This window comes from Tachyglossus aculeatus, chromosome 23 (assembly GCF_015852505.1).
Source record: "Tachyglossus aculeatus isolate mTacAcu1 chromosome 23, mTacAcu1.pri, whole genome shotgun sequence".
NCBI lineage: Eukaryota > Metazoa > Chordata > Mammalia > Monotremata > Tachyglossidae > Tachyglossus > Tachyglossus aculeatus.
Window position 1 is genome coordinate 12,152,503 of NC_052088.1, and position 22,361 is coordinate 12,174,863.

Genomic DNA, 22,361 nt, shown 5'->3' on the forward strand with positions numbered 1-22,361 from the left:
CGCCGGTCTTGCAATAATCGGTCTGAGCAGAAGAGGGCGCTCGATCCTCGGGCTCCAGGAGCCGCCGGCGGCTTGGCGTTCGTTCATTCATTCATTCAATCGTATTTATTGAGCGCTTACTGTGTGCACAGCACTGTACTAAGCGCTTGGGAGGTGCAAGATGGCAACATATAGAGACGGTCCCTACCCAACAGCGGGCGTTGAGCTCTAGGTTTTCGGGCCAAGGCCGCGGCGGCCTCCTAGGTGGTCGGGTAAATCTGGGCTGGGCCTTCGCAGCCCATCATATTTGCATTGTTTTCTTCCACAGGCCGTGGTATTATTCTATTTATTTTATTAATTGATGTGCATATATCTATAATTCCATTTATCTATTTCGATGGTATTGACACCTGTCTTCTTGTTTTGTTTTGTTGTCCGTCACCCCTTTCTAGGCTGTGAGCCCGTTGTTGGGTAGGGAATGTCTCTGTTGTCAAATTGTGCTTTCCAAGGGCTTTGTGCAATGCTCTGCACACAGTAAGTGCTCAATAAATACGACTGAATGAATATCATCATTATCAATCGTATTTATTGAGCGCCTACTGTGTGCAGAGCACTGTACTAAGCGCTTGGGAAGTACAAGTTGGTAACATATAGAGACAGTCCCTACCCAGCAGTGGGCTCACAGTCTAAAAGGGGGAGACAGAGAACAAAACCAAACATACTAACAAAATAAAATAGAATAGATATGTACAAGTAAAATAAATAGAGTAACAAATATGTCTCTGTTGTCGAATTGTACTTTCCAAGCGCTTTATACAGTGCTCTGCACCCAGTAAGCGCTCAATAAATACGACTGAATGAGTAAATGAATGAATGAATATGTTACCTGGGGTTTCCAGTCCTGTGAGAAACTTCTCTTTTGGTGTCCACGGGTTTTGGGGCTGGACACCCAGTCCTCCTCCATCCACTGGGCTGCAACAAGTCCCAAGAGCTTCTGAGCAGGGCTGAAAAGACCCTTCATCGGACGGTTCTGACCCATTAGCTCAGAGAAGCAGCGTGGCTCAGTGGAAAGAGCCTGGGCTTTGGAGTCAGAGGTCACGGGTTCAAATCTCGGCTCCGCCACTTGTCAGCTGTGTGACTTTGGGCGAGTCACTTCACTTCTCTGGGCCTCAGTTCCCTCATCTGGAAAATGGGGATGAAAACTGTGAGCCCCCCGTGGGACAACCTGATCACCTTGTATCCTCCCCAGCGCTTAGAACAGTGCTTTGCACATAGTAAGCGCTTAATAAATGCCATCATTATTATTAGCTCTTCTCAGTCCATCTGGGACCTTCCTTCCCAAGTCCTACCATAAACCACCCCCACAGACTAGGGAAGCAGCATGGCATAGTGGATGCAGCAGCATGGCACGGCATAGAATGGCACAGACTCGGGCCTGGGGGTCAGATGGCTGTGGGTTCTAATCCCAGCTCTGCCACTTGCCTGCTGTGTGACCTTGGGCAAGTTACTTCACTATGCCTCAGTTATCTCATCTGTAAAATGGGGATTGCGGCTGGGAGCCCCACATGAGACTGTGACTGTGTCTAATCTGATTTACCGGTATCCACCCCAGTAATCAGTACAGTGCTTGGCACTAAGTAAAGCACTTAAATACTACAATTATTACTATTATTATTCCCCCTCATCAACCCACCATGTTAAGTAGCTGGGGAGTTGGGGAGGTCCCTTCACTTGCTTCTTCTGATTCAGTTTCTCCATCCTGCTCAGAGAAGAAGCGTGACTTAGTAGAAAGAGCCCGGGCTTGGGAGTCAGGGGTCGCGGGTTCTAATCCCAGCTCCACCACTTGTCAGCTGTGTGACTTTGGGCAAATCACTTGGCTTCTCTGTGCCTCAGTTACCTCATCTGTAAAGTGGGCATTAAGACTGTGAGCCCCACATGGGACAACCTGATAACCTTGTATCTACCCCGGGGCTTAGAACAATGCATGGCACATAGTAAGCGCTTAATAAATGCCATCATCATTATTATTATTATTTAGGGGTCCTTAACCTCTTTTCCCTCACCCCTACTGGGTAAGGCATGGTGCCTCTGTCCCACAGGTGCCAGCATTGATACTACAGATTGGCTGCGACATCTTCCACTTTCCTTTTCTTTGCCTTCATTGCAGGCAACCAACAAATCAATCAATCAATTGTTTTTAGTGAGTGCTTACTATCTGGAGGGCACTGCACTAAGAGCTTGAGAGATACAACAGAGATGTTCCCTACCCACAAGGAGCTTACAGGCTAAAGGAGGAAACAGACATTAAAATAAATAGAATAAATTATGGATATATCATACTCTCCCAAGTGCTTAGTAAAGTGATCTTCACACAGTAAGAGCTCAATAAATATGACTGATCGTTTGATATGTACCTAAGAGCTGTGCAGCTGAGGGTGGGATGATCTTCCAGAGATCTGAAGGGTCAATTGATCTTTCCCACAGCTTTAAATTACAGCAATCAAGCAATTTCCATCTTTGGAAGGATTCCTAGGGTGAGAGAATCCCACCCCTATAGTAATCCTCAAGAGTCGGGAAGATTTTCCTTATCCTCACCCTCATCACCTGGAATGTGGCTCATTTCCTCCTCTGTTCTCTGCTACTAGCTAGGGCTAGCATTGTGATGGACCTCAGCCTCTTCTTTTGCCCATTTTTTTTCCTCTCTAAACTCAAACTTAACCTTCCCATCTCCCCAAATATTGGAATCCCTTACCACAAAGCAAATCACCACTTTAAGCACATTTAAGCCCTAATCATACAAACCAACCTTTTATTTTGAGGGTCACTGTGAAAAGGAGGCAGGGCTTGTACAGGAGGGGTGCAAGATGTTTTGGGGCTTCAAAAAATTTGGGATATTTTCAGTCCCATTTGAAGACTCTTAGCAATTCTCCTCAATCAATAATATTTATTGAATGCTTACTGTGTGCTCGATAAATGCCACTGATTGGGAGAGTGTAATACAACAGAGTCAGTAGACATGTTCCCTGCCCACAAGTATCTTACAGTATAGAGAGGGAGATGGACATTAAATGTAAATAAATAAATTATGGCTATGTACGTAAGTGCTGTGGGGCTGGGAGTGAGGTGAATATCAAGTGGGCAAAGAACACAGATCCAAGTGCATAGATGACAGTCTCTAGACTGTAAGCTAGTTGTGGGCAGAGAATATGTCTGTTTATTATTATATTGTATTCTCCCAAGCACTCAGTACAGTGCTTTGTACACAGTAAGTGCTCAATAAATACGACTGACTGACTAAGACAGATTAACTAAGCAGGGGATTGTTGAGGGCAGGGGAATCCTAGAAGCAGGCATGAGGCAGCCATCCTTTTGGGAGACAAACAGCCGGGATTTAGAAGGAGCCCAGGGAAAGACGGTATGATTTGATAGAGGGAGAGGTCCTGGTAATAAGCAGTCAGGTGAGGCGCGTGGGTGAGGAGACACATAACAGGTTCACCAGGGTCGTTTGTGCAAAGGCAAGGTAGAAGACACCCAGTAGATGGAAGCAGCTTGGGAAAGCTTATGTTAGGTGGTCCATGGGTACAGGAGGGCTGGCTTCAAGGTATTTGCTGCCGGAGGCAGAGATAAATTGCCACCCCCACCTACCCCATGTCATCACTTTACCCTGTGCCTGCCTGCAGCTGTCTGTGTGCAGTGCAACTTGACATCTTACACAAGCCAGACACCTAGGGTGTCTCCCCCAGGGCCACCTCTGATCTGCTCCGCCCCCGCCTCCCACGGCCCCAAAGTCCAACTTTCATTGAGTATTTCTAATTTCTAGCTGTGGCCACTGCCACCCACCCATTCTAATGCTGTCCTTGTGCAACTGTGCCTGCCATTAATCAATCAATGGTATTTACTGAGCAATTACTGTGTGCAGAGCACTGTACTAAGCACCTGGGAGACTACAATAAAAACAGAATTGGTAGATGTGTAATCTGCTCACAAGGAATTTACAGTCTAGAGAGGGGAGGAGGAGGAGGAAGAATAATGAAAGCTGCTTCCATTGAATAATGGTGCTAACACTGTGCTATCCACACCAACCTGCCACACTTCTATCTTTCCTCCTTTTGATCTTACCTTTCCCACCTTTGCACTTCCCCTGCCTCTCCGCCCTTTCATCTCCCAATTTCCTCTTCTAGAAGGTGTCTTAACAGGCATCAGACTCGCTAACTGACATCAAAGACCATTTGGTCTGCAAGTAAAGGTGAGGAGGCCATTGAAGGGGATTGCTGAATCGCTCTCCAGTAAAGTTGGAGCCTGGCAGAATTTAAGAGGCAAATGGAAAGAGACAAACTGGATCAGTTTCCTCCCAGGTAGTGCCTTTAGGGGATAAGACAGGCTGGAAAGTGGTACCAAGCACCAAACAGGGAGCTTATTTGAAAGGCAGGAGGAGGCCCTTTGATCCCCACTGCTTGACTGGACCTGTGGGCTAAAATATTCTCCTTTGTAAAAAGGGAGAGCAGATTTATTCACTTGGCCAGGATGGCACAAGACTCCAGATTGCAACAGGGATCGGCTCAGAGGTGGGGTGGGTGGCTGTGATTGTCCTGTCTCTATCCCCGTATTTAGCACAGTGCTTGGCAGAGTACATGCTTAGCAAATACCACAACTAATGCGGGTCAGAGGGCTGGACCCCTATGGACAGAGCAGCCTCTAAGGGCAGCCAGGAACAACGCAGAACACCCCAGATAGTAAAGGGTTACTTCAACCCTGCTCAGAGGAGGGAGAAGGAAGAAGCTCTTTATGGGGCTGAAGTGAAGCCATTTGCCCTCTGCCATCAGAAACTTGGAGGCAAGGCTGAAAGGGGCCTGAGGAGATGACTCCTGCAGAAGGTAGAGGTGGATCTTGGATCCTGGGAGTAACCCAGGACACCCCTGGGTTCCCCTCACCCACCAGCTCCCAGCCTCAGTTTCCCCTGGCTGTGCCTACTGGCACCAAGGGAAAAGATTTCTTCTCACAGAGGCGGCGGAGAAGAAAAGGAGAAACAAGAGAGGGGAGGAATGCTGAGTTACAGGAGAAAAGACAAAATGAAGGACCTCACCCTTTCCTTCCAAACCCCTCCACCTTTCCAGCAGTCCTCAAAGGGAGTAATAAAAATGTTATTATATTTATTGCGTGCTTATTGCGTGCAGAGCACTGTACTAAGCACAGGAAGTCCACGTGGAGTAATAAAAAGAAGTGGACTGAAGCAGATGGTCCGTATAGTATTTCAGTCAGGAAAACAATGAAGCGGGACAACTTATCCTCCAGGCACACACTTAATTCTTCAAAGGTAGTTTCAGATCAATCAATGGTATTTATTGAGTGCTTACTGTGTGCAGAGCACTGTATTAGGCATTTGGAAGAGTACGGTAATAATCAAGCTGGGAGCGTGATCTAGGAGAAAGCATATGGGGCTTGAAGTCAGGAGAATGGAAGTTTCTATTCCCACATCCACCCCTGCAGGGCTAGGTGGCCTCAGACGAGTCACTTAAACTTAGCCTCAGTTTCCTCATCTGTATAACGGGGATAGCAATACTTACCTCAAAGGGATGTTGGGAGATAAGCACAGAAGAATGATTCAAGGCAACCCAGAGGTCCCACCTCAATCACGGCTTAGACAGCAAGGAGGCTCAGACTGCAAAGAGAGTGGGAGGGCAGGCCAGCTCCTTCTTGGAGCAGTATTTACTGAGCACCTACTGAATACAATTCACTGTCCTAAGTACCTGAGAGGTACATCATCAGCAGAAGACCTGTTCCCTGCCCATAAAGAACTTACACTCTAATGGGAAAGACAGGACATGGAACTATTCAGAAGCATATGAGGGTGTGCTAACTATATATAATTGTTCATGAATCAATGATATTTAATGAGCACTTGATGTATGAGAGCAGTATAATCTGCACCTGGGAGAGTACCTATCCACACGGAGCTTACAGTCTAAAGGGGGAGACACATTAAAATACATTACAACTATGTACTTTAAGTGCTTAGGAGCTGAGGGTGGGGGGAATAAATACTTTAAAAGGTCCAAGTTCAGAAGGGAAAGGGAGTAGGAGAAATGACGGTTTAGTCGGGGAAGGCCTCTTAGAGGAGATGGGATTTTGGTAAGATTTTGAAAGTGGGGAGAGTGGTGGCCTGTCATATGATGGGGGAGGGACTTCTAGGCCAGAGGGCAAAGGGTCAGTGGAGAGACAGAAGAGACTGAGGTACAGTGAGTAGAGTTAGTCAATTAGAGGAGTGAATTGTGCAGGCTGGGAAATACTTGACTGCATCATTAATCGCGAAATTTGACTATGGGTGCGCGTGCAACTGAATAGGGCACAGAGAGACAAGTCTCAGCTGCACTGTGCACCACGAAAAGATGTTCCTTGTGTTGTCCTGTTTGCAGCATCTGGTACTGTGGTTTTGGATTTTGCCTCCAAGTCCCTTGATACTCACACAGATACTTGATATTCACACCTTCTACTCACACAGAGCTGTTCCTTTCTCAATATCAGTGGCCTGTCTGCAACCCAGTGGCAGTCAACTTCCCATTTTCAGCTAGGTGCACCACTGAGGCATTATTTTACTGTAACCTTAGAAAATTTTCTCTTATCTTCTTGTTTTCCACTTCAGAGCCCCATGAAGCAGTTACAGTATCCTGCCATCATTCATTTTCCTCATGTGTAGCTGTGTTGAGGTGAGCAAATCTTCAGTTCCCTGGAAATAGTGGAATCAGCAGTAAACAAAGGAATAAATAATAATAATAATAATAAAGGAAAGAAGTTGATGGCATAGGAATGGGTACATGCAAATTAGTCCTGGGAAGCATTTTCCCAGGATCAAAGGGAAAATCTGAGGTTGGAAGCAGGAAGAGTGAGGAGAGCAGAAAAAGCCTTGTAGGAACCTCAGTGCTGTGGGAATGAGGCCTGAAAGAACATTAATCCAGGAAGGAGAGCAAGCCAAGGGCATGGGGTTGCCACTGTCTTGGTCTCACCAAGGCTCTTTCCAGCCCTGAACAGTGTGGGAAAGAAAAAGGCACAAGGAGGAGAGGGAGGGATCAGGAGAAAAGATGAAGCCCCCTCGATCCATAACCACCTTCAGTGAAGGCCAAGGAACAGTAATAGCAAGATCTTGGATTCCTACCAGTTTTTCAATCCATCATATTTATTGCACTCAGATCGCTGTCCTAAGCGCTTGGGAGAGTACAATATATGGCAGACATGTTCCCTACCCACAAATTTACAATCTAGAGGGAGGAGCTTATAGTCTAAACTTCCAAACGTGCTACAAAAAGAGTAAAAATTCCTACTGATGGAGATGTGATCCCTGAGTTATGTTGGGTAAAATTACATTGGGTAAAACAAATTAGCTCCCAGAATCCCAAGGGATAGGTTTTCGGTATGAGTTAAGTCTGCTTACTAAGAAAGTGGTACATTCCAAACGTGTCCACAGACACCACCACAACCCAAATGTGGGCTCAGCATGCACGCTGAAAAGACTGAAACCCTTTCAACGTTGTATACTTTTCATCACAAAGAACTGTACTGGGTGGAGGTCTATTTGCCAGGGATCTTGTGAAAGGAAGTTATCCATTCTGCTGGGTGGCTGAGTTTCTCAATCAAAAGGTAAAACAAAAGCAGGATCTGTGATTCCCTCCCCTCCCCAACCCTGCAGAGAAAAAAAAATTCCAACTCAGAAACAAATTATAAAATGTCTGGCCTTATTTACAAGAGATCATGCTATAAAATATAGTTACAACCTTCCCCTCCAACCCCGCAAAACAGTCTCTGCAAAAAACAAACCAACAGAAAAGAAAAAAAAATCAGTCAGGGACCACATGCCAGCCCGCTGGTAGCTTCCCATCAGCAAACACCATAGTGCGGGTCACAACAGCTGGTCTTCCAGCTCCCCACACTCTAATCTCATCAGGCAATTCTAACTTCATTCCTGGCAAGAATGACCATTTGGTTAATAGCCAGTATAAAAATTAAATATTTTAATAGGGAGGCAAGTGGTAAATAGGATTCTTAATTATACAAAAACTAAAGACTAGGATTTTTGTCTCAAGAATTCATCATCATCATTGGAAGTGGGGCGCACAGTTCTGATGCCTCAAAAATGGTCATTTCCTCAGGTACTGGCCCCAGGGGCACAGTGAATTTCTTTCAATTATCAAAAAAAAATCGTTTAAATAATAAATACATTTAAGCGCGAGGTTCTGTGTCCAGTAATAGAAGGCACATAACTGTCACTTGGTTCCTCCAAACATCCTGTCGCCTCTGCTGAAGACAGAATCCTTTTCCCCCTGGATGGACCATGGTTCTGAGCCAACAATGTGCCACGCACGGTCCCCAGAACCGAAGCCATCCAGCCTGAACAAGCACATTCATCACTGGGCCACCCAGTGGGTCAGACACCATCTGAAATTCCAGATCCCTCTGTTCTGCTTTTTTCTGAACACCTCTGAAGTTGTCATTAGGTCAGTGGAGTCTATTAAGAATGGCACAAGACAGATGTTAATTATCCACTTGGTTGGGAGGGCCTCGCCTCCAATTCTCGTGGAATCTTCCAACCCCTCAGGAGCCAGGGCTTCTGGTACAGGTGACCACCATTCTGTAAATAGAGCAAAAGGAGAGGCAGAATGACAAATGATCAGCTGGGTCAAACACCAAGACGCTGCCTCCAAAGTCCAATGCCTCAGGAAGAGGCCTTAACGCTGGTTGAGCTGGAGGAGTAGGAGGAAGTGTAGGTGCTGGACTTCTTGGAGTACTTCTTTGACATGAGAGACACTTGAAGTCTCTTCACCGTCCTGACGCTCCGGCCTCGGAGGGTGTTCTTCACGTGATCCCGAAAATCTTGGGAGATGAAATAGTAGATGAAAGGATCGATGCAGCTGTTGAGAGTGGACAGGCACAAGGCTACGATGTACCCAGCGTAGATGTAGCTTTGGCCCTGGGTGCGAATTAAGAAGTAGTGCACCACGAGCAGGATGTTACTGGGGGTGAAGCAGATCAGGTGTGTGGTCATCACGGTGATGATGAGCTTGACAGCCCTTTTCAGCTTCTTCCCGCTGGTTTCATCCACGTGGGAAGAATTGAGAACCTTGATCATCAGCACATAGACGGAGGTGGTGAGGGAGACTGGGAGCAGGAAGGCCCCAATGGCCAGGGAGAGAAAATAGTTAAACATGTCCCCAGCCAGGACTGCCTTGGGTAAGACATCGTGGCACGTCGTGAGGTTGAGGGCCGGGATGTGGACGGTTTGATTCATGGCGTACAAGGGGATGGTGGCCAGCATGATCAGTAGCCATATGACAGAGGAAACCCCCAGGGCCACATTTGACTTCCTCCAGAAGTGGGCAATGGGGTTCACCACGGCCCAGTACCTCTGAACGCTGAGGCAAGTCATGAAGAGGATGGAGCAGTACATGTTGCCGTAGAAAAAGGCAATCATGATTCTGCACATGGCTTCGCCGTAAATCCAGTTGTTGCCATTGATGTGGTAGGCGATCTTTAGGGGGAACCAGATGACAGAGAGGAGGTCCGCCAAAGCCAGGTTGGCCATATAGATGACGGATGGATGCTGCTTTGGGGTCCGGAAGAGGAAGACCCATAGGGCCAGGCCATTGCTTGGGATGCCAATGACAAATACGATGGTGTAGACTATGGGAAGAAAGACCGTGGTCAGTCTGCTGTTGAGGACATGCTTAGAGAACTCATCCACACGGATTCCATTCTCAGTCTCGTGGCCGATCAGACTTCGCCCTTTGGTGTAATTGACTCCTAAACGGGGGAGAGGAATAGAGGCAGAGGTCAGGAAAAATCCAAAAGCAAGCTGAAATGTTTCGGCGGGTTTGAGAGGAAGAGGTTTCCCAGCCCAAAAAGACTATGTTAAACATTTTCCTTCAAAAGTGAGTCACTTAAACAGCATAAACATCCTGGAAGTATTCGAATTAGCCAACGAGCAGAACTGGTTCCCTCCCCTAGTCCCCTGGTCCATAGCCATGATGCTGTCCAACAGAGCGGCCCATCTCCGGGACGCTTTTCCCACCCAGTGCCCAGGAAGGAGTCCAACCTCCCTGGACAGGGATCTTCCCAGTGAGCCTCTTCTCTGTCTCTCCAATCTTCCCAGGGAAGTGATGGGTTGTGGCCCGGACCCACATTTCCACACATTGCAGGCTTCATCTGCCCCTGTTCTGGATTTGTTAAGATGAATAGCGTGGGAATAAAAGTACACAGAAAAATTGGCTTTGAGATCTTCAGTAAAAGTAATCACCACTTCAAACCAAGCCTTTTTCCTCTTCTCCACTGTTTTCCACCCAGCAGGACTTTCATCGCCCACAGACTAAGCTGTAACTTTTGGCCTTAGTGGTAGTAAAGGTATCCACTGAACTACTGCTGAACACAGTGGACTGTACTAATCAATCAATGGTTTTTATTCAGTGCTTACTGTGTGCAGAGCTCTGTACTAAGCGCTTGGGAGAGTAAGACAGAAGAGAGTTGGAAGACATGTACCCTGCTCACAATGAGCTGAGAGCCTAGACATTAATATAAATAATTGATATGTACGTTAAGTGCTGTGGGGTGAATATCAAGTGCTCAAAGTATATGGGTCCCAGTGCATAGATGACACAGAAGGGAGAGGGAGTCAGGGAAAAGAGGGCTTAAATCGGGAAGGCCACTTGGAGGAGATATGACCTTAGTAAGGCTCTGAAGGTGGGGAGAGTGGTAGTCTGGCATATGTGAAGGGAGAGAAAGTTCCAGGCTAGGGGGAGGATATGGGAAAGGAGTCAGAGGCAAGATGATGGGATCGGGGCACAGTGAGGAAGGTGGCTCTAGAGCAGGGAAGTGTAGGAACTAGACTGTAGTAGGAGACCAGTGAGGTAAGGTAGAAAGCAAGCTGATTATGTGCTTTAAAACCAGAGGTAAGGAGTTTCTGTTTTAAGTAGAGGTGGATGGGCAACCTCTTGAGGAATGGAGAAATATGGACTGAACTTTTTTTTAGAAAAATGAACCCGGCAGCAGAATGAAGCATGGACTGTAATGGGGAGAGACCAGGAGGCAAGGAGATCAGCAAGGAGGCAGATGCAGTAGTCAAGGCAGGATAGGATAAGTGTTTGGATCCATGTACTACCATTTTGGATGGAGAGGAAACGTTGGCTTTTAGAAATGTGAAGGTGAAAACCAAAAGATTTGGTGACAGACTGAATATATGTTTTGAAAGAGAGATAAGTTGAGAATAATGGAAAGGTTATGGGCTTGTGAGACAAGGAGGATGGTAATTCTGTCTACAGTGATGGGAGAGTCATGGTCAGAACAGGGTTTGGATGGGAAGATTAGGAGGGGTTTTTTTGGACGTTTTAAGTTTGAAGTGTCAGCAAGATATCCAAATAGAGATGTCCTGAAGGCAGGAGGAAATGTGCGGCTAAAGAGAAGAACAGAGGTCAGAGCTGGAGATGTAGATTTGGGGACCAAACACATAGAGATGGTAGTTGAAGCCATGGGAATGAATGAGTTCTCCAAGGGAGTGGGGATAGATGAAGAATAGAAGGGGACCCAGAACTGAGCCTGAGGGACTCCCATAGTTGGAGAGTGGGAAGGAGAGGAAGAGCCTGTGAAAGACTGAGAATGAGCAGCCAGAGAGATAGGAAAACCAGAAAGGGAAAGGGGTGAGCTTTCTGCACAAGGGGGCACTGCTGTGTGGTCTTCAGTAACAACATGCCTGCGTCAAACACTTCTAGAAATGCAGCTGAGTATTTGCAGTCCCACTAAGGTCATGGCACATTCTGGGGAAACAGCTCACAGGATGCATGACTTTCACATCTTCCCAAAACAAAAGTAATTTGAGACAGCCAATCTGCCTTGCACTGCTTAACTGCACTTGGTTTAACCATTACCCAAACCACCTTCTCTGTAAAGAACACCCCAGCCTCTTACTATTTCCCTTACCTTTTCCTGCTAGAGCTCAGAGCAAGCCCAATCAATCAATGGTGTTTACTGAACACCTACTGAACGGCACAGCTCCGGATTAAGCGCTTAGGAGAGTACAACAGAAACACAACTCACATTCCCTGCTCACAAAGAACTTACAATAGAATGGGGGAAGACAGGTAGCCAGCCTATTTGCAGACAGTGGGAGTTGGAAGAACAAGGACATAACAGGTAGTCGTATATTAGAGGTTGGAATAGCAGAAAAAGAAGTAATTGAGGGCATCGTGGGATATGCAGATGCACAGAAGTGCTGAGGATGGGTGAATCTTCCTAAGTGCTTAGGAGGACTGACAGAACTTGGGGTGCTGGGAATGAATCAGGCAGAGGAATGGAAGGCTGGGATAGAGTCGGGCCCTGCCTGGCCCCTCCAAGTCATTTTAGATAGAGTCGGGAGCAGTAGAGCAAGGACACTAAGACTTGGGCTCTTGGTGGGCAAAATGGTGCTGAGTTTTAGGTATAGCTGGGGAGCATGGGAAAGATGTTCTAGACCTTCAAACATGAAGGGTTACTACCTCAAAAATCTAGTCTATCTGTAATTTATTTTAATGTCTGTCTCCCCAACAAGACTATAAGCTCCTGGAGGACAGGAATTGTGTCTACCAACGCTTATATTGTTCTCTCCCAAATACTTAGAACAGTGCTCTGCATGTGGTGAACACAACTGATTGATTACCCCAGCACTCTATCCCCAAATGTGACAACAGGATGTTGAGAGAAACTATTTGATGGCAATTATCCTTGACATAGTAATCAGATCAGACACATTCTTAGTCCCACGAAGGGTTCCCAAACTGAGCAGTAGGGAGAGTAAATGTAATTAATTATGGAATTTGTTAAGCATTAACTTTGTGTCAGGCTCTGTAGTAAGCATGGGGTAGGTTCAATATAAGCACCCCGTCCCACACGGGGCTCACCATCTAAGATGGAGAATAGGTATCATCCCCATTTTTACAGATGCAGAAACAGAGGCATGGAGAAGTTATGACAATCCCAAGTTAACACGGCAGTCAAGTGGTAGAGCCAGGATGAACACCTGTGTTTTTTCCACTAGGCTCTGCTCCCTCCTCATTTTAGAGATGAGGAAACAGGTTCCCAACACGCTGAATGACTGGCTCAAGGTCACACAGCAGGCTAGAAGTAGAGCTGGGACTTGAATCCAAGTCTCCTTCCTCCCAGATGCATGCTCTTTCCACTAGCCACCCTGTCTCCTTATCCTATTTTTTAGGAGTGCACCATCCACCATTCCTAAGTTTTCACCACTTTATCCTTAGCTTTTCCTCCTAGTATATCTGTCCATGAATTCATTCCAAACCCTCTTGTACTTGCTGATATTTCCTGCCTGGACAACTTCTTGTGCAAACAAATTTCTCATGAATACCATCTTACAGTTGAAGAGTTACACTGTTATTTTTCTGAGAGGTTTGTTTTAAAACTGTAACATTAGTTGTATTTATTGGTGTCTGATACTTGAAGCATCCCTTGAAACAGCCCAAAGTAAACTAGATAAACCACGTTTGAAAATAGTCATAAGTATTAATCCACAGCTACCTTTGTCCTCTGCATACGAAGTGCAATGGTTTTTATTGAGTGCTTACTGTCAGTCAATCATATTTATTAAGTGCTTATTGTGTGCAGAGCACTGTACTAAGTGCCTTACAGAATATAATACAACATAATTGGTAGACACAAAGAGCTTAAAATGTCAAAGCTACAAATGAGTCAAACATGACATAAAAAAAGGGGGCAAATGTTTGACTAATAGGCTTTCTTTCCACGGAGAAGTTACTTTAATTGGTCTGTGGAACACCAGATCTTGGGCCGGGAGGTCCTCACAGAACCCCAGTTCAATCTATCAATCATATTTACTGAGCACTTACTATGTGCAGAACACTGTATTAAGCACTTGGAAGAGTACAGTATAGCAGAGTTGGTAGACATGTTTCCTACAAACAACGAGTTTGCAGATCTCTTCCTGAGAAAAGAATCAGAGCACAATCAAAACCTTAGCATTAAGGAGGTGGCAAAACTGCCTGACTGAAGAGGAATCTTGCTCCACAGACACATCTCTCCATCTGCATTTAGAGACTTAGAGAATGACGGAAGTGTATAAAATGTGAAGATAACAGGTGTTGGACCCAAAGAGATAGTCAGGGCAAACAATTCTTGGAAAGGAGGAAATCTGGTAGTTGTAACTCTTAATAAGACTATAAGGCAATGTGGAGAGCTTGTTTCCCCACTCCACAGTCAGAGATAGCCACACTTCAATCCTGGGTATTGGTGGATAGATGGATGGGGAGAGAGATTAGAGAGAGGGGGTGACATCCTTTGAGTAAAGACGCCAAACAGATAGCTCTCACTTCCTGCAAGGTACGTAAGGGTTTGGCCCTGAGAAGGTGGTCTTTCAAGCATTACCAGCTCTCAGCCCCCTGCCAGAGGTTTATCTGGTGCTAGGGCTGTGGAGTGGAGAAGGGAGTATATACACTCTCTCTAGTCCACAGGTTCCAAAGGAAGAAATAATTTCCTTTAAACTGCCAGAGCAAACAAACTGGAGTCACCTATTTTTGATGTGATTTCACTGCCGTTCGCTAACATTAGGAAGCATACCTTTCTGAAAAGGTTGTCTTTGTTTTTGTTTTTTTTTTTTAAAAGAAAGGGTGGAGCACACAGAGGTATTTATGATCCTTGAACAACTGCCAGTTTTGGGGAGGAAGGGTGGTGGAATCAAGGTCATCTTTAAGAGTTAGATAGTGTTCCCTCACCAGGACGTGCACTACCATAGATTTTCTTTTAACAAATGAAAAATGAGGCAATATTAAATAGCTTTAGTTAATTAGTAACTTGGTTCTTCTCAACTCATTTCACTTCATCTATAGGACACCTACTGGCCCATTCCATCAAAATCCCCAAAAGCTTTTAATACAGGAAAAAAATGAGCTGGGAAGCTTATAAATCAGCACTTTCTGATTTATCAAAATCATGGAAACTAAAACACTTAATCTTCAGAATTTGAAGTCAGATTACCTGTTTCTCACAATCTCCGAGCTCCAGCTAATTCAAAACTGCCCAGATATGCTAAATATGCCAAATGACAAAAAATATTTTTTCACCACCTCCAGAAATGTGCAGTTTGCAAAGCCCATGAGTTTCACTGTAGGAATGAAGCTACTGTCACAATGGGTTATTAATTTTGTACAGGTGGGCAAGTATTGAAGTTCTTGAATTATCAAATTACTTCAGGCTTCTAGAGATTTCATTTTTGACTCCTTTTTTGGTAGCAGTAGGGAAAGGGACGCTAGAAACTCATGCCTACTTTTCGGTTTGAAATTGCACACTGTGGTTACTGGGCTAATGCTGTTTCCTTTCGTTTACCCAGAACAATTGTGTATTCCCCTCCCACACTCTCCTCATCGGTTCTGGAAAAGGATATCAATCAATCGTACTTATTGAGCGCTTACTGGGAGCAGAGCACTGTACTAAGCGCTTGGGAGAGTACAATCCCCTTGGAAATCGACTGTTTCAGCCATATACACATTCCCACATTTCTTTCCTTATATGGAAATCTGTCCTTATCTCAAATCTGTCCTTCCTTATTGAAGATGATGCAGCTTCAAGGACGAAGGGTGTGTGGCTGAAACCCAGGCCGCTGCACTCCTAACTCTACTTCCCAACGGTTACTCAGAGATCATCCGTCGTGTGGGTTGTGGTTTGCGCCTGGTCTAGCCTTCCGTTTACTTTCCCTTCAAAGAACAGTTACTGGAAATGGCAGAGTGATGGCCTCATACTACATAGCAGTAATTTATTAAGCGCCTTTTAAATGCAGGGCACTTTATTAAGTGCTTGGGAAGCAAAAGAAGCAGACTTCTCCTGCCCACAAGTGTAAGCTCTAGCTGGGAGACAGAATTCTAGAAAGTTATGGACCCCGGCACCCACTAGGCCTGGACCTTTTTGGGGGACGGAGGGGGTCGATCGGGGTCCTGCCCCCAGTGACAAACAGCAGCTTGGACTGTAGACTGTAAGCACTAGACTATAAACTCATTGTGGGTAAGGAATGTGTCTGTTTATTGTTATATTGCATTTTCCCAAAGGCTTAGTATTGTGTTCTGCACACAGTAAGCGCTCAATAAATATGATTCACTGTCTTGGATTTCTGCCCAAACATGGGAAACCACCACTTAGCTTTTACCAACAAGACTTAAACCGGGGCTTGGACACAGAGGTGCCACCAAGGATTTCCATCCTCCAGATCTTTAGGCCCGGACTCCGGCCTTGTCCACCCAGGGCCTCCAAATCAATTCTTGCCGATTGAAGACTCTCCGCAATAATAATAATGCCGATGATGATATTTGTTAAATGCTTTCTATGTGGAGAATCAATCGTATTTATTGAGCGCTTACTGTGTGCAGAGCACTGTACTAAGTGCTTACTGGAGAAGCAGGGTGGCTTAGTGGAAAGAGCACGGGGCTTGGGAGTCAGAGGTCGTGGGTTCTTATCCTGGCTCTGCCACTTGTCAGCTGTGTGACTTTGGGCAAGTCACTTCAATTCTCTGTGCCTCAGTTACCTCATCTGTAAAATGGGGATTAAGACTGTGAGCCCCACGTGGGACAACCTGATTACCTTGTGTCTACCCCACTGCTTAGAACAGTGCTTGGCACATAGTAAGCACTTAACAAATACCATCATCATTATGTGCTTAGTACAGTGCTCTGTACACAGTAAGCACTCAATAAATACGATTGAATGAATGAATGAATGATTATTATGTGCTAAGCACTATTCTAAGTACAGGGCAGCTTGTCTCCTGCTCCTTCCAAACTTCTCTCCCCTCCAATAACCCCGGGCCCCTCAATCAATCAATCGTATTTATTGAGCATTTACTGTGTGCAGAGCACTGTACTAAGTGCTTGGGAAGTACAAGTTGGCAACATATACAGTCCCTACCCAACAGTGGGCTCACAGTCTAAAAGGGGGAGACAGAGAACAAAACAAAACATACCAACAAAATAAAATAGAATAGATATGTACAAGTAAAATAAATAGAGTAATAAATATGTACAAACATATATACATATATACAGGTGCTGTGGGGAAGGGAAGGAGGTAAGATGGGGGGATGGAGAGGGGGACGAGGGGAATGAATGATTATTATGTGCTAAGCACTGTTCTAAGTCCTGGGCAGCTTGTCTGCTGCTCCTTCCAAACTTCTCTCCCCTCCAATAACCCCGGGCCCCTCGACCCGGGAGCCCCTATTGGCTTCCCCAAAAAGGGGTCGATTTGCTGCAAACGCAGATGGGCTAATGTGGCTGGGGGGAGCGAAGAGTCTAAGGGCCCTGGGCTCGGGGTGGCCCTGTCTGGACTCCTGGGTCCTTTCTCTTCTAGACACTTCTCACCCTGCCCGGAGGCTGTAGAGAACAGAAGTCAGGTCCGGAAAGCCTCAGACGGGGAATTTGTTAAGTGCTGTCTATGTGCCAAGCACTGTTCTGAGCACTGGGGGGTTTACAAGGTAATCTGGCTGTCCCAAGTGGGGCTCACAGTCTTAATCCCCATTTTATGGATGAAGGAATTGAGGCACAGAGAAGTGAAGTGGCTTGCCCAAGGTCACACACACAGCTGACAGGTGGTGGGGCATACAGGATCATCCTAATTTTGGCACTGAGAAGGAGCATGGCCTAGTGGAAAGAGCCCGGGCCTGGGAGTCAAGGGTCCTGGGGTCTAATCCTGATTGCACCACTTGTCTGCTCTGTGACTTTGGGCAAGTCACTTCACTTCCCTGGGCCTCATTCATTCATTCAATGCCATCATTATTATTCAGTGCTTAGAACAGTGCTTTGCACATAGTAAACATAATAAATGCCATCATCATTATTATTATTATTTACTGCACACTTACTGTGTGCAGAACACTGGACTAAGCGCTTGGGAGAGTACCCTCCCTCCCCATATCCGCCAAGCTAGCTCTCTTCCTCCCTTCAAGGCCCTACTGAGAGCTCACCTCCTCCAGGAGGTCTTCCCAGACTGAGCCCCCTCCTTCCTCTCTCCCTCATTCCCCTCTCCATCCCCCCGCCTTACCTCCTTCCCTTCCCCACAGCACCTGTATATATGTATATATGTTTGTACATATTTATTACTCTATTTATTTTACTTGTACATATCTATTCTATTTATTTTATTTTGTTAATATGTTTGGTTTTGTTCTCTGCCTCCTCCTTCTAGACTGTGAGCCCACTGTTGGGTAGAGACCATCTCTATATGTTGCCAACTTGTACTTCCCAAGCGCTTAGAACAGTGCTCTGCACACAGTAAGCGCTCAATAAATACAATTGATTGATTGATTGATTGATTAGAACCCATGACCTCTGACTCCCAAGCCCGGGCTCTTTCCATGGGGCCACGCCTTAGCCGACACCCGAACCCTGAAAGGGGGAGAGGGAGAGCGGATGAGCGGGCTGGGAGCTTTGCGGGGAGAGGACCGGCCCTTGCTGACCAGGGCTCCAAGCCGTTCATCATTCATTCAATCGTATTTATTGGGCGCTTACTAAGCGCTTGGAAAGTACAATTCGGCAACAGACAGAGACAATCCCTACCCAACATACTTGTACATATTTATTACTTGATTTTACTTGTACGTACTTACTACTCGATGCGCATATGGCTATAATTCTATTTATTCTGACGGTTTTGACACCTGTCTCCATGTTTTGTTTTGTTGTCTGTCTCCCTCGTCTAGACTGTGAGCCCGTTGTTGGGTAGGGACCGTCTCTGTTGCCGACTTGTACTTCCCAAGCGCTTAGTTCAGTGCTCTGCACACAGTCAGCACGACTGAATGAATGGAGGGGGTGACAGACAACAAAACAAAACAATGGCATCAATACCAAAGTCGATAAATAGAACTATAGCTATATACACATCATTAATAAAACAGTAATAAATAGGTACAAATATACACAAGTGCTGTGGGGAGGGGAAGGGGGTAGAGCGGATGGTGTCAATTCCATCAAAATAAATAGAATTATAGCTATATACACACCATTAATAAAATGGAGTAATAAATACGTACAAATATACACAAGTGGTGTGGGGAGGGGGAGGGGGTAGAGCGGATGGTGTCAATTTCATCAAAATAGATAAATAGAATTATAGATATACACACATCATTAATAAAATACAGTAATAAATACGTCCAAACATACACAAGTGGTGTGGGAAGGGGAAGAGGGAAGGGCACAGGGTGGGGGCGATGAGGAGGGGAGGAGGAGCAGAGGAAACGGGGGGGGGGGGGGGGGGGGGGGGGGCTCAGCCCGGGAAGGCCTTCTGGAGGAGGCGAGCTCTCAGTAGGGCTTTGAAGGGGGGAAATCCCGGCTCTGCCAACTGTCAGCTGTGTGACTTTGGGCAAGTCACTTAACTTCTCTGTGCCTGTTACCTCATCTGTAAAATGGGAATTAAAACTGTGAGCCCCCCGTGGGACAACCTGATCACCTTGTAACCTCCCCAGTGCTTAGAACAGTGCTTGGCCCGCTGTTGATAGGGACCGTCTCTATATGTTGCCAACTTGTACTTCCCAAGTGCTTAGTACAGTGCTCTGCACACAGTAAGCGCTCAATAAATACGATTGAATGAATGATTAAATGCCATCATTATTATTATGGGAGGAGGGAGGGCACTTCAGGCCATTCACTCATTCAATTGTATTTATTGAGCGCTTATTGTGTGCAGAGCACTGTACTATTCATTCATTCATTCAATCGTATTTACTGAGCGCTTACTGTGTGCAGAGCACTGTACCAAGCGCTTGGGAAGTCCAAGTTGGCAACATATACGGACGGTCAATCAATCAATCAATCGTATTTATTGAGTGCTTACTGTGTGCACAGCACTGTACCAAGCGCTTGGGAAGTACAAGTTGGCAACATATACAGTCCCTACCCAACAGTGGGCTCACATTCTAAAAGGGGGAGACAGAGAACAAAACCAAACATACTAACAAAATAAAATAAATAGAATAGATATGTACAAGTAAAATGAATAAATAGAGTAATATGTACAAACATATATACAGGTGCTGTGGGGAAAAGAAGGAGGTAAGATGGGGGGATGGAGAGGGGGGCGAGGAGGAGAGGAAGGAAGGGGCTCAGTCTGGGAAGGCCTCCTGGAGGAGGTGAGCTCTCAGTAGGGCCTTGAAGGGAGGAAGAGAACTAGCTTGGCGGATGGGCAGAGGGAGGGCATTCCAGGCCCGGGGGTCGACGGCGGGACAGGTGAGAACGAGGCCCGGTGAGGAGATTAGCGGCAGAGGAGCGGAGGGTGCGGGCTGGGCTGGAGAAGGACAGAAGGGAGGTGAGGTAGGAGGGGGCGAGGGGATGGACAGCCTGGAAGCCCAGGGTGAGGAGTTTCTGCCTGATGCGCAGATTGATTGGTAGCCACTGGAGATTTCTGAGGAGGGGAGTAACATGCCCAGGGCGTTTCTGGACAAAGATAATCCGGGCAGCAGCATGAAGTATGGATTGAAGTGGGGAGAGACAAGAGACATAGAGACACATAGCGACAGTCATCATCATCATCATCAATCGTATTTATTGAGCGCTTACTGTGTGCAGAGCACTGTACTAAGCGCTTGGGAAGTCCAAATTGGCAACATATAGAGACAGTCCCTACCCAACAGCGGGCTCACAGTCTAGAAGCCGAGGTAGGGCTTTGAAGGGGACATCCCCGGGCCGGGGGAGGCCCGGTTCCGGGTTCGAATTGGGCCCAGAGGGAATTGTCCGGTCGGGAGGCGCGCCCCCGGCCCCACGTTCTCACCTGGGGATGAAGGCCAGTAGGAGGAGGAGGAGGCGGCGGCGACGGCCAGGAGGACGGTTGGGCCCAGCAGCCCTGCAGGGCCGCCGCCCCCGGCCCGCATGGGCTCTCAGCTCCGGCAGCCCACCAGCCGAGGACCCCCGTCTCCCCCAGCCCCCGCTCCCAATTCACCAGCCGCACCAACACGACGCCTACTGCTTGACCCCGCCCCCACCGTCCTATTTGAGCCGGGATGGCCCCGCCCCACCCCCCCCCAACAACCTTAGCCCGGGTGATCATGCTATTTGTTAAGCGCTCACTATGTGCCAAGCTCTGGTCGTTCATGATCATCATCATCAATCGTATTTATTGAGCGCTTACTGTGTGCAGAGCACTGGACTAAGCGCTTGGGAAGTACAAATTGGCAACACACAGAGACAGTCCCTACCCAACAGTGGGCTCACAGTCTAAAAGGGGGAGGCAGAGAACAAAACCAAACATACTAACAAAATAAAACAAATAGAATAGATATGTACAAATAAAATAAATAGAGTAATAAATATGTACAAACATATATACATATATACAGGTGCTGTGGGGAAGGGAAGGAGGTAAGATGGAGAGGGGGGCGAGGGGGAGAGGAAGGAAGGGGCTCAGTCTGGGAAGGCCTCCTGGAGGAGGTGAGCTCTCAGCAGGGCCTTGAAGGGAGGAAGAGAGCTAGCTTGGCGGATGGGCAGAGGGAGGGCATTCCAGGCCCGGGGGATGACGTGGGCCGGGGGTCGAGCTCGGGGGGTCGCGTAACTACCTTGTATCACCTTGTAAGCTCCCCAGTGCTTAGAACAGTGCTTTGCACATAATAAACGCTTAACAAATACCATCATCATCAATCATCAATCGTATCTATTGAGCGCTTACTGTGTGCAGAGCACTGGACTAAGCGCTTGAGAAGTACAAGTTGGCAACATATAGAGACAGTCCCTACCATCATTATCAGTGCTTAGAACAGAGTGCTTTGCACATAGTAAGGGCTTAACAAATACCATCATTATTATCAGCGCTTTGCACACAGTAAGCGCTCAATAAATTCGATTGAATGAATTTTAGTTTAGAGCCTTGGAACTAGCTGTAATTCTATTTATTCTGATGATTTTGACACCTGTCTACATGTTTTGTTGTCTGTCTCCCCCTCCTAGACTGTGAGCCCGTCGGTGGGTAGGGACCGTCTCTATGTGTTGCCGACTTGTACTTCCCAAGCGCTTAGTACAGTGCTCTGCACACAGTAAGCGCTCAATAAATTCGATTGAATGAATTGAATGAATGAATTTATTGAGCGCTTACTGTGTGCGGAGCACTGTGCTAAGCGCTTGGGAAGTACAGGTTGGCAACATACAGAGACGGTCCCTACCCAACAGTGGGCCCACAGTCTGGAAGGGGGAGACAGACAACAAAACAAAACATATTAACAAAATAAAATAAATAGAATATGTACAAGTAAAATAAATAAATGAGTCAATCAATCAATCAAGCATATTTATTGAGCGCTTACTGTGTGCAGAGCACTGTACTAAGCGCTTGGGAAGTACAAGTTGGCAACATATAGAGACAGTCCCTACCCAACA

The 22,361-nt window shown here is 46.4% G+C and overlaps 1 protein-coding gene across 1 annotated transcript; it reads right to left on the reverse strand.

Annotated features, from left to right (window-relative positions):
* Positions 1–7,269: 7,269 nt before the first annotated feature.
* Positions 7,270–20,876, reverse strand: F2RL1 (F2R like trypsin receptor 1). Its single transcript, XM_038765722.1, has 2 exons — positions 20,767–20,876; positions 7,270–9,768 (listed from the first exon to the last, which is right to left on the reverse strand). The coding sequence occupies exons 1-2, from the start codon at positions 20,864–20,866 to the stop codon at positions 8,684–8,686; spliced, it is 1,185 nt and encodes a 394-aa protein (XP_038621650.1). The 5' UTR covers positions 20,867–20,876; the 3' UTR covers positions 7,270–8,683.
* Between the last annotated feature and the right edge of the window lie 1,485 nt (positions 20,877–22,361).